The sequence below is a fragment of the Manis pentadactyla genome, chromosome 5 (genome assembly GCF_030020395.1).
Source record: "Manis pentadactyla isolate mManPen7 chromosome 5, mManPen7.hap1, whole genome shotgun sequence".
Taxonomy (NCBI): domain Eukaryota; kingdom Metazoa; phylum Chordata; class Mammalia; order Pholidota; family Manidae; genus Manis; species Manis pentadactyla.
The window spans coordinates 63,048,820-63,065,975 of record NC_080023.1 but is presented as its reverse complement, the minus strand read 5'-3'; the positions used below and the strand labels follow the sequence as shown (position 1 = coordinate 63,065,975).

The 17,156-nt window shown below is 40.9% G+C and overlaps 1 protein-coding gene and 1 long non-coding RNA gene across 6 annotated transcripts in view; one reads left to right on the top strand and one right to left on the bottom strand.

Annotated features, from left to right (window-relative positions):
• Positions 1–17,135, bottom strand: part of SEPTIN11 (septin 11) — a 144,687-nt gene extending 127,552 nt beyond the window's left edge. For all 5 annotated transcript variants that reach the window (XM_036896805.2, XM_036896812.2, XM_036896803.2 and 2 more), the window contains exon 1: positions 17,004–17,135. In XM_036896805.2, the coding sequence (XP_036752700.1) occupies positions 17,004–17,123 (120 nt within the window). In that variant the 5' untranslated portion in view covers positions 17,124–17,135. The remainder of the gene's footprint in view (positions 1–17,003) is intronic.
• LOC130683803 (uncharacterized) lies at positions 7,355–16,886 on the top strand. Its single transcript, XR_008997771.1, has 3 exons — positions 7,355–7,565; positions 8,780–9,552; positions 16,568–16,886. It is a non-coding gene; the product is annotated as an uncharacterized LOC130683803 (long non-coding RNA).
• Positions 17,136–17,156: the final 21 nt, after the last annotated feature.

Genomic DNA, 17,156 nt, shown 5'->3' with positions numbered 1-17,156 from the left:
GTCTAAGGGCACAAACTTGAAACCAGTAGATAAATAAGTCCTGGAGCCCTAATGCACATCATAGTGATTACAGTTGACAATACTGTATTATAAACATCAAAATTGTTAACAAACTAGATCTTAATGATTCCACCACAAAAAGGAAATGATAATTATGTGATGTGATAGAGGTGTTAGTGAATGGTATGGTGGTAATCATATTGCAATATATAAATGAATCAAATTGCCATGTGTGTACTCCAAACTTATACAATGTTATATGTCAATCATATCTCAATAAAACTAAATTTTGAAAAACAAAAGAAAAATTATTGCCTTTGCATGTACCTGGCACTTCCCAAGGGATGCCTTTCTGGTCTTAGAGCAAGCCCAGAGGATTCAAGCCTGTGCAAATAAACACAGAAGTCCTAGAGGGGTCTTTTCAGTTAGCATGTGTAATTTAGAACTGGAATATTGACACACCTACAGCTTCTGGCCATAAGATTCATGCTACTCCATTTTATCACTTTTTATAACTTCTTCATAAGCTGTGTGCTTGTTCACGGAATTTCTTAAAAGCCAAGAATGTATTTTAAATTGAACAGGGACACATTATCAGCAAACAACAGCATGCTTGTTAAATACACTTGCCTAGGAAAGATATATAGTAAGAGATGATTAAAGGAATTTAATCCTAGCACTGAAGAAAATACAAAATATCTAGCATTCTTCTATATAATTGTTATGTTAAAGTGAAATAAATGAACTTTTCATGATTAAATACTTAGATAATTGAGTAGTAGTCAAAAGGTTTATATGATATGCAAGATGTTGCTTGGATTATTAATGCTCTTCTATTTCTTCAAGGAAATACTACTCAATTTATGACAGTTCATACAGAAGTTAGAACTATGACTTCAGTATAGAAATACAATGGAAGGACAAATAAGAATGGGAAAAGAAAAAGCAAAAAATCCTTAGCAATTTATTTTTCTATGCCAAATTTTTAATCATACCTAAAGTTTCCCCACTTACAAAAATTTTATTTTAGATAGCCTTATAAAATTATGTAACTATGCTTTAGCAGGATATAAATATCACTTAACTGTAGAAACACAACCTGAACATTGTCTGGAACTATGATATTCTGTTTCAGTTGTCAGACATAATAATAATTACTATTTGTTGGGGTCTTTCTATAGGATCTAGTTGATACTTTACACACATATTCTCACTTAATCATCACCGCAATTGTGAAATGAGTTACCAAAAGCAAAACCTAAGACAAGACATTGTGTGCAAAAAGATTTGAGAGGAGATCCCAGAAAGCACAAATGAGATAGTGGGAAAAGGGAGACAGGTAGATGAGAAAAGCCAATGGAGGGTTTGTTAAGGAGTTGGTTATATGGGGAACAGGTTTCAATCCTCATAGGAGCCCACTGAGGAACTGTTAATGTGCCTCCAAATTGTTCCACTGAAAGTCCGGAAGACTCTTTCACTGGTGGAGGATTGCATTTGGGGACATTAAGCCCTGGTACTTCTGGGCTGTGCAAGTCCCTGTGTACCAGAAAAAGGCCAGGGGCAGTGAAGGAGAGAGAGGCAGGCCCAGAGGTGGGCAGCTGACAGGGCATGGAGGCTGGCACCACAGTGTCTGTTATAGTGTTATTAACCTAGTTTTAGAGTTGAATAAATGGAATTCAGAAAGGTTACCTGCCCAAGGTTACATTACAAGTGGCAGAACTGGAGACCTATTTAATGTGTCTACAATCCTGTGCTCAGTACTGCTCCTGAAACACTTTAATGTTGTACACACACCCTGATGGTTATGTAATTAGTTACAGAAATTTGCAGCTAGGGAGTACATGAGAGATTCTTGAGTCTATTCCCCAGAATAATGAATCAGGAGCCAAGAATCAGGAATTAAATTAACTTCTGTGTCTGAGACCATAGAGCTGGATGGTGGCAGAGTAGGACTTGGAGCCAACACCTCAGACTTTCATACAGCGTTCCTTCCACTACAATGCACAGCCTTTTTATACATATATTTAACTCGTTAAGAAAATTAAAAGACACATATTTATTTTTATTACAAATGTAATATACATTAGAGAGTTGAAATTACAGAATGGCTTCATTTCTTCTAAATAGTATCATGAGCCCTCTGCCTGATGGAATCATAAAGACTATTACATATTTGATCATTTCTCTTCTTGCTGCCTAATACTTTCTCCCATTAAGTCGTTTCCTAAATAAAAGTGTTACAGCTGAAATTAATTTAGCAATTAAAAATAAATGAGCTACTTACTTGTTATAGTCTCTAGGAACCACTTTGGATGAACTAAAGTGTTAGTCAATTAGCTAACTAAAAATTGCCTGCATAACTTTATTCACGTTCACTATTTCCTCAAGGTACTATGTACAGAAACTCCTGGCAGTTAAAAAATATTAGGAAAGTAATACAAGATGTTTACTCTGGCACAAAAGGCAATCTATAAAGACCCATCATGAGACAGTAATCTTTTAAAATAAGAAAAAATGCACCATGCCATTTTTACCATGATTTGATGAACTAATTCAATGAAGTACAGTATATAATCTCATTTGAAATAACACTAAAACCATTGCTTGTGTCTAGGGGGAAATGAATCTCTTATTGAAATTTTAAGTTGTGAATTAACTCGATATGTGGGGATTCTATCTCAGTATGATCAAATTCATACATATGATAACGGTATGATTCCTCACAAGGAAGACCTTATTATACACACTGACTACTTGTTTTCTGCATTGTTTTTGCAATTGATTTTTTTAAAATGTCCTCCCGTCATTTACGTTCATTTTACAAATATTTAGTTTGTATTATGCCTTATGAACTGCTTTGAAGCTTGGAGCAATGTAATTTTTTTTCATAATGGACTGTTCTTGTTTCTTTAAATCCGCCACTGGCTAAATGTATTTCTAAAAATGTCCTTTTTCTCTCTGGCAATGGAAGGTATAAAAGGAGGAGACTAAAGAGGAGGGAAGGGCGCAGAGCAAGCATGGAAATAATCAACTTTTCCAAAAGAAGCAATGTAATCAAATCCCTACTGAAAGGAGTATGAAGCACAGCATCACACTTATTTGAAGAGCAGCAGACACTTTCATTTCAAGATCCAGGGAAGCTTTTTCCTGATGGAGATACGTATAATCATGTGGCTAAAAGAGAGCCTCTAATTCCATCTTTTCACCTTCATGTAGATCTACCCTTAAATACTTTTGGGGAAACAGACCTCGTTATCTTTGAAAAGGTTGATAAGAAGAGAAAGTGTCTTTTGCAAAGTACCCCAGTAAACAATCATATTGTAAAGTATAAGTCAGCTCTAAAAATGTCAATACTTTTATCTCTCACTTTTAAGAAGTGCCTCAAAGTAGCACAACGACTACCTTCTAACTACATTCAGTTTAGTGCTTTTGTACCATGTACTTTCCTGTAGTGTTCTTAAACCGTTCTGAACATGGCTCACTTAGCAAATGCTACCTTCTCCAGGGCACTCCAACACCAAGTGGATGTCCAAAAATTCCATTCAAATCTAACCTGACAGGTTAAGGGCTCAGACCCCCTTCAGATGCCAGCCTCAAGTTCCAAGGGGACCACCTGTACTTCTGACGGGCCAGCTTGACTCCAAGTATGGGGATTCCTATGACCTCCCTTCAGGTTTCATAATTCACTAGAATGACTCATAGAACTCAGGAAAGCACTGTACATTTAATCACTATTTTATTTAAAGGATACAACTCAAACTGTGTTATTATAAAGGAAAAGCCAAATGGAAGAGACACATAAGGCCAGATACAGAGTGAGGGAGAACTAGGAGCCTGTGCCACCCTCCAGGTACATTGATATATTATTCACCAACCAGGAAGCTCTCCGAATCTAAAGTTGGAGTTTTTATCACAGTTTCATTATATAGGTATGATGGATTAAATCATGGCAGTCACTGCCCAGTCCTACCTTCTCCTAGCCACCAGTAACCTACCTTCTGTCTCTATGGATTTGCATATATGTGCATTTCACACAAATTGACTCCTACAGTATTTGGTCCTTTGTGATTGGCTTCTATCAAGTAGCATATATTTTCAAGTTGTACACATATCAGTGCTTTCATTCTTTTTGACTGACAAATGATATTGTATTGTATGGATAGATATCATATTTTGTTATCCATGTATTAGCTGATGGACACTTGGGCTCTTTCTGCGTTTTGGCTATTAATGAATAACACTGCTATGAACATTTACATACAGGTTTTTATGAGAACATGTTTTCATTTCTCTTGGATACAGCAGTAGGAGAAGGGTGGCTATGTCATATGGTGTCTCTATAGTTAACCTTGTGAAGAGCTGCCAGACTGTTTTCCAAAGCAGCAGCACCGTTTTATGCTCCCACCAGCAGTGTAAGTAGAGCAGTGGAGCCTATATCTCTACCCATGAAGGATCCCCTAGGTCCCATTTTTAAAAGTCCAGGAAAAGACTTTATTTGGCCTGGCCTGGGTCAGATGCTGACGTGTCTTCTCATCTGTTATTAGAAGAAGGATCACATGAGACAATGGCTATCCAGCAACATGGCTATAGGAAGGGGTGCTTCCTGGAAAGGTGTATGCTGATACACTAGGCGACAAAGCCTGCCACAGAAACCTAAAATTTAAGGATGGTGCCACCCTCTGAGGGTAACTGTAAGGTGTAGGAGCACTGGGTTGATACAGTAACTGGGACAGTGCTACCAGCACTTACGGAGGTGTGAATATCCTGAAACATACAAGATAGTCTCATTCAAAAGAGAGACTGTCCTGCCTAAAGACCAACAGTGCTCCAGATGATAAACCCACTTCTGTAATAACAAATTCGCCTTTTACTTAGTAGGGAACATGCCTATTCAAAATAAAGATTTTGCTGGCCAGCCTCCCTTTGCAGCTAGATGTAGTGAGTGATCAAGGTCCGGTCAATGGAATATAAACAGAAGTATTATGTGTAACTTCTGAGAGGTGTCTTTGGAGAGAGAAATTCTCCTTGCCCTTATTCCTTACTGCTTGCTGGAATGCAATCATCTAGACTGTGGAATGGAAATACGGAGAAACAGTGGAACAAGATGGGAGGAACCTGAGTATGTGATGATAGCATACTGTCATACTACCTCTGGGCTGCCCATTGTTCCGTGTGAAGAAAGAAACTTCTGTCTTAATAAGTCACTGTTATTTTGGTCTCCTGTTGCTCTTAGCTGAACCGAACCCTAACTGATATAACCATATATTATGTGCCAGGGGTCTTCTCTACGTGACAGGTACCATCCTGTGAAAGCACTCTGCAGCATTAACTCAAAGATTCCCCACATCAAACCAAAGAGGTAAGTACTTTTATTCTTACCCATCCCCACTTTGAGATAGAAAACCAAGGCTCAGAAAAATTAAATAATTTGCCCAAGTTCATGCTGGTTATACATAAAAGACATTCCACCTCCAGAGTCATGTCTGAAACTATGCAGCTGAGACATCTATAAATTGAAGGACCCAAAACAAATTGATAATGATAAAACTAAACTAACAGTAACATATAATTAATAAGCAGGAAGAACTGTAATCAGAACCTCAGCTATCTTAATAGAATAGTGATGACGTGAGAAATTGGCCTTTTGAAATTTGAGAGAAATCCAACATATCTGCTTATGTGCATTTGCCAAGCATTTTTGTGGCTGCCAGACTTTTTAGTAGATTGCTAAATTAGAATCCTTAGCACTCTTTAGATATGTGCCAACTGTAGTTTATAAATATCAAAATTTAATGACTCATTTAGTAGATTACTAAGCAGCCCTTAGCTGCATGCAAGATGAAAATCTGTGGAATTACACACTTTCACATATAATGAATGAAGATGTGCATTTGTTAAATTACAGTCTGTCAGAAGGACCTACAGATCATACCTTGAGAATCATTCTTATAAAATATTATATGTAAAATTAAATCTCTTGCTTTAAATCCAAAGCCCTCTGTTTCTTATTTCTTTATATCTCATTTTGTCCCATATGTTTCCATAGATCTCATATTGGTTTGAGATTTAAGACTGAATATTCTGAGATGATTAAATTCAATCAACACTTGCAACACCCACAACCTGCAACAGTATGGCAGTAAGGACAAAATGATGATGAAGAATGATCCTTACTTCCTGGAAACTGACAATCCACTAGAGGAGACACTAACAGGACAAGTATAATCCAAGGTGAGACGTACATAACAAGTATGTTCTAAAAGAAAAGAGAGAAAAGTGATTATTTGTGCCTCTGATTATCGGGAAAGCCTTGAAAAATCATTAGGCCTCTGCCAAACAGAGAAGAAAGAAACCAGACTGAGAAAAAGAGTAACAAAAGCACAAAGCTGAAGAAGAAAATGGAACTGGCTTAGACAGTGACAAGTAACCCAGGGCAATTTATTTATTTAAAAGTATATGTATATACTACTACACTAAAGCACTTTTTAAAAACAAACATAAATAGAAATTATAAGGAAAAAAGAAGCAATTGTAAAGATATTACTAATCATGAACATGATAAGCACTGAGTAAGCATTAAAAACAGTGAGAACTGAAAGCTCATTCATTTGTTTTCCAACTATGTGATGCCTACCAATATGAAACTGAGTGATTTCTTCATACTCGGCTGGGTGCTTTAATTTTTCCAAGAGAGAGATGTTAGGAAAAGTGAGAGCTAATAAAAGCATGACACTCTATTTTTGGGGAATGTTTATAACCTCTAAAAACACAAAAATGATAGTCCCATCAAACTGTACTGTATGTTACATGAAAAGAGACAGAGAAATGCTAATCATGATGGCTTTTTACATTATTACTCGCTAATACCTCAAGCTCCGATATATGCTTAAGGAGGAGCTCATCATTGAAAAGGGAGCACATAAACCTCTGTTTCAAATGTTCTTAACCATAATTTTTAATTTGGGTACCAGTTCTTGTCAGATGTGGTTAGATGGTTAGTGCTTTCCATCTAAGGTTGCTGAAAGCTCATATCAGGTATGACCATGGTCTCTCAGGCTTAAAGTTTAGTATTATCTTTATTTTGTAGCTTTTTCCTGTGTGTGAGAATTATTTTAAACCATTTGCGTTCTTGGTGAAGATTAATTTATAATCTAATTCTAATTAAAGATTAATTATATCTAATATTAGATCTAAGATTATAGATTAAGCTAAGATTAATTATAGAATCTATAAGCCCATTCAACAGGCATACAAATGACAATACAGTTATAGTATATACTGAAAAACGAACGGGTGAGGACGCCACCACAATGGCTTCCAGTTGTGGTCTCTTCCTTTAGGTACTTCCCTGCCTGTGACGGGAGGTGGTCCAAGCCAGAACACCCCGGACCATCTGTACTGGCGGGCAGCCTCTCCCTCACCTGCGCAAAAATGCGATGAGCTCTGTACTGGGTAAACAGGGAATTCGGTCCACGTGTGTGGAGTGCATGAATGGGGAGGAAAGGCAGAGCTTGAAGATCTGTACCTTGTGAGCAATGAAGAACCAGGGCAGAATTGTTTTGGAGGTTAGTTTGCTCTTGTTTCAACAAGAGAGTGACATGATCAGATCTGATTTTTAGGCTTATGAGACAAGCAGCAGGGTAGAGGATGGACTGGACTTGGAGAGGGAGGACTAGAGGCAGAGACTGGGGAGGAGGTGCAAGCAGCAGTCCAGGCAACAGCTGCAGGAGTCTGAACTACGGCCATGGCTGAGGGAATGGAGTTGAGATAAAATTGAGGAGACAGAGCTGATAGGACTTGATGATGAATTGGCAGTGGAAGTGGGGAAATGTTTGGAATTAATTTGAGTGGTCTAGTTCGGATGCTGGTGAGCTTGGTAATATGGGGAGCATGACTCCGGGGGAAGGACAGGATAATGAGGGCTGGTTCGGACATGCTGAATTTGGGTTCACTTAGCCCCAGCAAAAGCTGGCGATGTGAAATGAGAGCTCAGGAGGAAGGCCCAGATGCAACTACATACCTGGACATGATATTTAAAACAATACCGATGACATTTCTCCCAAGAAGAGGATGTATTCGAAAGACATTCATCCTATCATTCCTCAGCTTTAAAACTCTGTTGGCCACTTGTGATCCAAATGCCTTAAATTAATACTCAAAACACCCCCTATTCTACTTCCAGTCTATCTCTTGTTCAGTCTTTTATTAAACACACCGATCTTTATAGAGCCTGCATGGGCCATGGTGTGTGTTGGGACTAGAGAGACGGCAAAGTCTTGGTTGCTGCCCTGGTGGCAGGTCTACTGGGGTAGAGACACAGTCAGGATTTAGTAAAATAAGGATAATAATAGAGACTATCTCATAGGGTTGTAGCAAGAATTAAGTGAGTTCATACTGAGAAAGCCCTTAAAACAGAGCTGCATATGCTATAGCTATTATTATTCTAGGAGGGACACATACTGAGACAAAGTGAGGCTCCTTTGATTGGGTGACAAGTGAGCTGAATCTTGGAGGAAGTTGAAGTTAGCCAGAATAAAGGGAGAAGGCATAGGGTTGGAGAGAGATGTTCCTGAACTTCTGTCCCCACATGTAGTGGGTTGAATGGTGGGCTCCCAAAAGATATGTCCATATCCAAATCCAGGGAACCTATGGATGTTACCTTATTCATAAAAAGTTAAAGGTTTACAGATGTAATTAAACTAAGGATCTCATGATCAGATCATCCTGGATTATCTGATTGGGCCCTCAATCCAATGACAAACATCCTTGTATGAAACAGAAGGAGGCACACAGATGAGGAGAAGGCTATATGGAGATGGAGCCAGAGACTGGAGCACTGTGGCTGCAAGCCAGACAATGGAGGAGGACAAGGAGCATTCTCTTCCAGAGCCTCCAGAGGGAGTGAGGCCCTTACAACACCTTGATTTTCACGTCTAGCTTCCAGAACTGTGAGAGAATAAATTCCTATAATTTTGAGCCACGTAGGTTGTGATAATGCATTACAACAGCCCCAAGAAACGAATACACCTTGTTACTGCAAGCCCTTCCACAGCTGATTCTCGCTGGTGGTGAACATGCTGGGCCTGGCTCCCATGGAGCCCATGTTCTGGGTGAAGGGCCCACACACAAAAGTTATTTCTAATAGTGGAGTGGCAGGTGCTGTGAAAGTTGAGCACCAGAACTGTGTATCTAATTGCCCACTTGTCTCTACTTAATATCTAAGGGGCATCTCAAACTTAATTTTCCCCAAATACGAATCCCTGGAGATGCCTGCATGTGAGAAGCTGATTTACTCAAGATGGTCAGGAAAGGCCTCTGGGAAGGGGAGACATAATGCAGGAATGATGGAGAGGCAGTCCAAAGCACGGCGCGCGCTCGTTTTATTTTTTTATTGTTATTTTTTAGGAAGATAAACAGTCAGTAGAGATAAAGAGAAGAAGAAGATGAAGATTCGAGGGAGAGGGTGACAAGGAGTAAGTGTTTGGAGGAGGCAGAAGTGATCTGAGGCCAGGGTGAGAAAGCAGCTCAGGGATGCGGTCCTCACAGGGAAATGTAAGTACACAGTAGGGGCTAAGTGCTGCTGACCCCCGACTACAATTCTCCGCGTCTGAGTCCTGGCATTGCCACTGCAATATAATGAGTCATAAGAAATACATACTTGGTCATTCAGATAACCAAATATGAATTTCCCAGATATATTTGGTCTCATCCACAATTCCTGAAAGCACTGCAGAGGCCAAAAAGGTGAAATGGGTGTCTTTTCATGTTAATGAGACTTTTAGACCCCATCCAAGGGCAGGGGCTGAAGGTTGAATCAGCCAACTACCAATGATTTGTCAGCCATGACTATGCAATGAAGCCCTCCCAAAAACCCCTGAGAGGAGCGTATCATTCTCATGGATCCTGCTTCTCTGTCAAAGATATCTTCCATGCTTGGGGAACCAGAACACCTCCATGTGCCACCAAGCCAGGCCCCAAGCTCCACGAGGATAGAAGCTCCTGTATTTGGGACCTTGCCCTGTGTATCTCTTCATCTGGCTGTTGACTTGCTTCCTTTATGGTATCCATTATTAAACTGGTAAACCTAAGTTGTTTTCCTGAGTTCTATGAGCCGCTCTAGCAAATTAATTGAACCTAAGGGGGAGGTGGTAGGAACCTCCAATCTGTAGTCAGTTGATCAGAAGCCCAGGATATGCCTGGGGCTTGTGACTGGGGTCTGGAGTATGGGGTGGAGGGCAGTCTTGTAGAACGGAGTCCTTAAGCTCTGGATCTGGTGCTGTCTCCAGGTAGATAGAAGCAGACCTGAATTCTTGCACACCTTGCTGGTGTTCAAGAATTGCCTGGTTGTGTATAGGAAGATCTTCCTGGACCCACCAATGTGTGTGGGGGTGGGGGAGTGGGGAGGGAAGTAGGGAGAAGATGGAGGTATAAATCTGAAATATAAATATCATTGAGATATTTTTAAGACATTTTTTAAGTACTTATCATTTTTATGAGATAGTCTCCCTTACTAGCTATTATTTCCATTCTTCTTTCACATTCCCTACTCATTCTCCAGGTTCTTCCTCAGTAACTTTGACTGTGTTCCCAGATTCATCTATGATCTATGTTCTTATGATTTCCAAATCTATATGTGAAGCCCACCCAGAAAAAGTAGACATTTAAGCAGTTAGTCTAGTCTTAGCTCTTCCTCTATCATTAAATGTGGCCAATTCATAAACTTTGGGCCTCAATTTCTCCATTTGCATAATGAAGGAATTAGACTAGATGGTTCTGAAGTTCCTTGCTCACATTCTGATTCTAGACCTGATGCTACTTATAATAATTATAATAGTAATAATGGTATTTATTACATACTCTATGCCAGACAGTGAGCCAAGTACTTTACACATTAACAGACTTAATTCTCCTAACAAGTTCCTAGAGATAGGAGCTATTTTTATCCTTATTTTATAGTTGAGGAAACCAAGGTCCAGATAATGTAATTTCCTACTATTTTATAACCAGTTAAGTGGCTGTGGTGGTTTTCTATATAACAACAATAGTATATTGCAGCAGTGTAACAGTATACACAGCAGTAATAGTAGTACAACTTTCAGGTTCCTGGACCCAATTCCAATGCATGTGGGGGTGGGGGTGGGGTGAGCTCCAGACTTCATGTACAATTACCTATTCTAGGTCATTACTCAGAGTCTAATGATCATCTCAAACTTAAACTTTCTAAAAGGGAACACTTGACTTCCTATCCCAAACCAGGTCTTACTTCAATAGCCCCAATCTTGGTAACTTTATATCCAACCCACCAGCACATTCTATGGGTTCTACCTCCAGACATTTTCTAAGTTGTCACCCCTTCTCTATACCTGATACCCTGCCATTCGAAGCCACCACCATCTCTCTTACCTGGCTCTGCACAGAAGACTCCCCACTGGGTCTTCTGCTTCTACATTAGCATCCCTGTTAATCTATTCTCCAATCAACAGCCAGCTGATCTGCTTAGGACATAAAACACATATTACTCTCTTGATTAAAAATGTCTAATGGCTTCCCATCACACTCGGATTAAAATCTTATTATCACACTTATTAAAATCTTATTAGGTAAGTCTTATAAGATCCAGACCCCACTCACTGTTTTGACTTCTCACGCCATACTCCGGTCTCTCACTATGCTCCACGTGACCCCTGGTTTTCTTTCTGCTCCTCAAAGAGGCCAGGCTCATCTCTGAGGAACTGGTTATTCCGTCTTCCCCATCCCACTCACTTCTCCTCCATCTTCACATGGCTGTCTCCTCCTCATCGCTGAGGTCTCTGCGTGTTGCTCTCTTCTAAGAGCCGCCTTCCCCCTCCACACTTGCTAGTGTAGCTCTCTGGTCAGTCTCTAGCATGTCAGTTGGCTTTCGTATCTGATCACTTATCACTAGTGATATTTTCTTGTTTACTTTTATGTTTATTGTTTGTCTCATCCTCATTTGGAAAGTAAGTTTCCTGAAGGCAGAAATTTTGTCTGTTTGGTTTACCACTGTATTTCCAGCCTCAGAAAAGGGCATACACATGGTAGGCCCTCAATAAATACTGATGAAGGAAGGAAGGAAGGAATAAGGGAATAAATAAATGGATGCAGGTTCAGGACAGGAGAAGGTAAATAAATGTAGAGAGCCCTCTATCATTAGATCATCTGACTCGTAATTTAGAGTTCTCAACCTCAGCATGAAAATGCCCTCCCCTTGCTTCTTCAGAGTGCCGGGGGGGGGGGGGGGGGGGGGGGGGGGGGGGGGCGGTGCCCAGACCTGCAGAAATCCAAACCTTAGTGAGTGAGAGACAGAGAGAAGAGAGAAAGAAAAAAGAGGAAGGGGGAGGGAGGAAGAGGAGGGGATAAAAAGAGAGGGAAATCCAGAGGGAGGGTGGGAGAGTGCCCTGGTTTCCTCTCCTGCCTTTCTCTGGTTTCACCTGGGGATCTACCTGCCTACCTGGATGATTGACATTGGGCAGTTCTACCTTCTTGGGTGGAGATGTCCCTCTACATTCACAGTAGAGATTTGGATCAAAGGCAAAGAATATCAGAATACAACCTACAAGAAATATATATATATCAATAGCAAGGAGGGCTACTTTCTGCAAGGTAGTGATTTCTGTTCTACATGTTTCCCATACTTGTCCTGAGGATCAGATAAAGGAGTGTGATGTGGAATGTGACAGCCATGTGTAAGCCACTCTATTACACCGTTTGCCTAGTGCATCTGTTGATGAGGTGCACAGTGAGTGCTCCCGGCAAAACGCCTTCTGTGTTACTGATGCCACAATACTAAAGATTTACACAGATAATTCTCAGTGTCCTCTCCTGCCTAGATGACTTTAGCATCTCTAAGGCTCATTCGACACCCCTCCTACTTCTGTGATGTTATCACCTCCAGTGCCTCTCACTTCCACTGTGATTCATCCATATCATCACGCTCTGAATCTTGTCATCACCCCCAAACTATTCCAGTTTGGAAACCTTAAGCCCCAAGAATTCACAATATTTTATGTATGCTTACATAGCTCTCATGCTCACTCACACCCATTGAACCTGCTTTTCAACCCCATCAAGACCTCCTCACACATTTCCTCCCCGTCTCTTAGCTGCCTAATTAATGCAATAGCCAGTTTTGTTCGTTCTGTTCTCAGTAGGAAAGTGGCTCTCTCTGGTCCTGTCCCAGGGAAGCTCTCTACCCGAACTCTGGACTCCAGCCCCACCCCCATGTCCTGCGCCGTCAATTATTTACTCTCTCCCCCAGATCTTCAACTTAGCTTCTCCTGGCTTTTTTCCCTCAGCACATAGGCATGATCATATCTCTCTAACAACCACCAGAGAAAAATCTGAGGTTACATGATCTGATACTCTTTATCTAGAGTTGTCTTTTCTCCTTCCTTTCACAGTCAAGTCTTTCTCAACCCACTCTCCTCACCCCTCTGTGACCATACTTCTGTCCCCACCACTCTTCTGAAATTGCTCCAGACCAGGCACCAGGGAGCTGACAGGCTCTGGTCATATTTCATCTCTTGTCTGAGTTGGCATCCTCTCTGGAAGCTATTCCTCCTTCTGCACAGGTGCTTCTGTGATACCTGGCTCAGTGGGGTTCCTCTTCCCCGGCCGGCCACTCCTCCTAAGTCTCCCTAACAGGTTTCTTTTCCTTATTCTCTTTGGTAAGTGTGGCTTCACCCCTACCCTCTTCCCTTCTCACTGCCTGTATATCTCTTTCCAAGCAATTTTATTATTGCTGTGGTTTAAATGACTATTTATTTATGTTAAGGTCATATTCTTGGAGCCTCATACATATATTGCCTTCTAGATATTCCTATTTTTATAGCCTATATGCACCAAACTTAATATGCCCCAAACTGAATTTATCATATTTCCCATTTCCAAAACCAATGCTTTCTTCTATATTTTCTTTCCACTTAGATGTTAACAACCATCCATTCAGGGACTCAGGCTAGATGCATGAGAGAAGCCAAGCTTGCTCCTTATCCCCAGGCTATCTGGCTCCAAATCCTGTTGAATTTGCCCACCAAATCTCTCTTCAATCCGTCTATTCATCTCCCTTTCCCTGACACTACTGAACTCAGACCTTTGGCATCCCTTCTCTGGATCATCTCAGAACTTCTGGACTGTTCTTCCTGCTGGCAACTTCATTTCCTTCCTGCAGCCTAAGACTTGATGTTATTTTATTCTTTGTCATTGTTACTCATTTGTGTCTTTTTTTTCTTTAACATCTTTTTCAAAGTAAAAAGTAATATACTTTCAATGTAAAATATAAGGCTATACAGAAAATGTTAAATTCACCCATGATTCAGTCCTCAAATCTCATTTAAATACACAAACACAACTTTTTTCTAAAAATAGAATCATATTAAACATGCTGCGTTCCTTCTACTTTAAGAGGCACTTTTTTTCTCTACATTTTAATATCTCTGAAACCAGAAGATATCAGACAATCAAAGGTGTCTTAGCTTTGGTTAAATACACTATTACTCTGCAATGTACTTGTACTCATTAATCTGGGTCATGATTCCAAACCAGCACTTACCTGTGAGATGATCTCTCTAAAAGTACTAACCTGGTCAGGTCATGACCCTCTTAAAAGTTCTTCAAAGACTCCCGTTCCTGCTTCCCCAATCACCTCAGGCCTTTCATTTTCTGACTCCCTTCTACTTCTGCAGCCTCCTTTTCAGCACATCCTTTTCCTTAAAGCTGAACAGGCCTGCTCTCTGTGGAGCCAGATCTTTGTGCTTTTGCACAGGGGTTTCCTCTGTCTCTTCCTCACCTCTTCTGCTCCAAGTTGCCCTTATTGGAAAACTGTCCTGATCCCCAAGCTGAGCCTGGGTTCTTCCTTTATGCTCTGCTTCTCAGCTTCTCTGCACCTGGGGCACATCTTTGTTAAGTCCCTTAACACACAGGTTCATGCCATTTCTCTTATTGCTCCCCATAAATAGTGAGTTCTTGAGCACACTTTCTTCTTTATATCCATTTCCAGTAGTGCCGGGGCAACAAGAGCACTCTGTAAACATTGGAAAAAATACTCCTTGAGATAAGACAAAGAGCATTCTAATTAACCATTCCCTTAACTTAAGGAGGACAGAAGGTGCTAACCCACTTAGCCACCCAGAAATCTAAAGCTACTGGTTTTCTTCTTTCCCTGCTTTCTACTCTTCCAGGCCTACTAATTCCACCCTTAACTATAGATAAATCTGATTTCAACAACCATGCCCTTGATGACCCCTTTCTTCCTCCCTGGTCCTTTTAAGTGCTTCAAGTCCAAACCTCTGTCCATAGCATCATTCTCTCCTGCCACAAGAACCCTATTTTTACACATAAGTTTTGAAAAGTACCAAAGGGGGATTCTTCCCACTTGTCACTCTAAAATGCCCTCCTGCCCTAGATGTGGACACACTGCTCAGTCCCACCATGACAACACCAGGAAATAAACTCAAAAGGAAGCTGAAGTTTAACACAAAATCTTTATTTTAATAACTATCCTAAAAGCTTAAAGTTAATGTTCCACCTCAGTGAAAATTATTATCCCCCTCTCAACACAGTATTGAGTTTGGATTCTAGAAAACGTCAAAAATAGACAAAAATGTTTCCCAGTTCTTCTTTCTGACCTAGATGATTTAAAGCCAATGACTCCAATTCATTCATGGAAAAGTACCAGGGTACTGTTGGGGACTTAAAGCTCAGCTAATGTGGCCTATGTGGCAGTCACTCTGTTTGGTCTATGCTAACACATGTCGACAAGTCGGGGCCAATATACTTTCAATACCCTACCTTGGCGAAAATGCCAAGGACTCATGAAACAATCAGAAATAATATAGCAAAAGGAAAAATGGAAAGAGGAGGGGGAGTATACGAAAGAGTGGCAAGTGACAGAGCAGGAGAAAATAGAGGCTTTACAATAGGAAATTCAGCTGACAGGATTCCAGGAAATAGACATTTGCCATCACAGCTGGAGCCAACGGGGAAACAAGGACCTTGTAACAGAAAGAAATGGGAATGCAGCTAAAGAAAAAAATAGGGAGTGCCTGGAGCCAGAAAAGTAAATAGATAGAGTGAAGAAAGTGTCCTCGGCATGTAAAGAGGCCTAATAAAGAGACAAACAGGACCTTGGCTCAAAGACCTCAATTAAAGAAATGGCAGGATCAACATGTGGACAGACAAAATAAGGAGGGAAAGCAGCTGTTAGGAAAAGTGCTGTAATTCTACCATCTGGAAGAGGCCAAGAAAAAAGACAGCTCTACTCTACAAATGGACTCAGAATTAGGAAGTTCACAGCCTCTCAATGGAGAATTAGAGTCAGGTGGCCATTCTAATGTTGGTTGTGGGGTCATATCAGGCCAACCTGTAATATGATTAACATTTTGAATGTGGGGAAGAAAACTTACATTCGGAGGGAAGAAAGCACATTTCACCACTTAGGCCAACACAAAAGAGACTGTACACAAATCTGTTCACAGATTTTAGAGGAAATACAAATAACACTAGTCATCAGATACTTTAACTGTTGAGACATAATTCCTGTTCATTTTAGCTGCAGGGACAACTATCGACCTGATTTTCCTGCACCTCAACGTGAGACAATTACAAAGGAAAAAGGAAGGCCAAAATCGTCCTGTAATCTTCAGTGACTTCTCTTTTCAGTACGGACTTGGGTGTATTTAGACCCCCAAGAGCCGGGGCTGGAGGAGCCGCCCGGGCAGTAGGTATCTCCGGGTACGAGAGGCCTCTTTGGGATGCAAATTGAGTTTCCCCCGAGATCGACACTGCCTCGGGGAATCTGAAATTACTATCCCACAGCGCTAATAAAGGCACCTTTTGGAGAGACATGATGCCTGTTAATTTGCACCTTTTTCCCCACCCATCGACTTCAGTCTTAATTTATGCAGCGCAAGGATAGAGCAGGAACGGATCTCCTATTGCTTTCGTTTCCTACGTGGCCAAGACCCTAAGAGCAGCCGGTCGCTTACCTGCCTTCCATTTCCCGGCTCGGGAGCGGCTGCGCGTCCTGCAGAGCTGCTCGCAGCGGGTTCCCGCCTGCTCGCGTCCTCACCTGCGGACCATCTCCGGCTCGGGCCAGCCTGACTCATCTGGGATAGGTGGCAGGGGTTAAGGAGACCTCA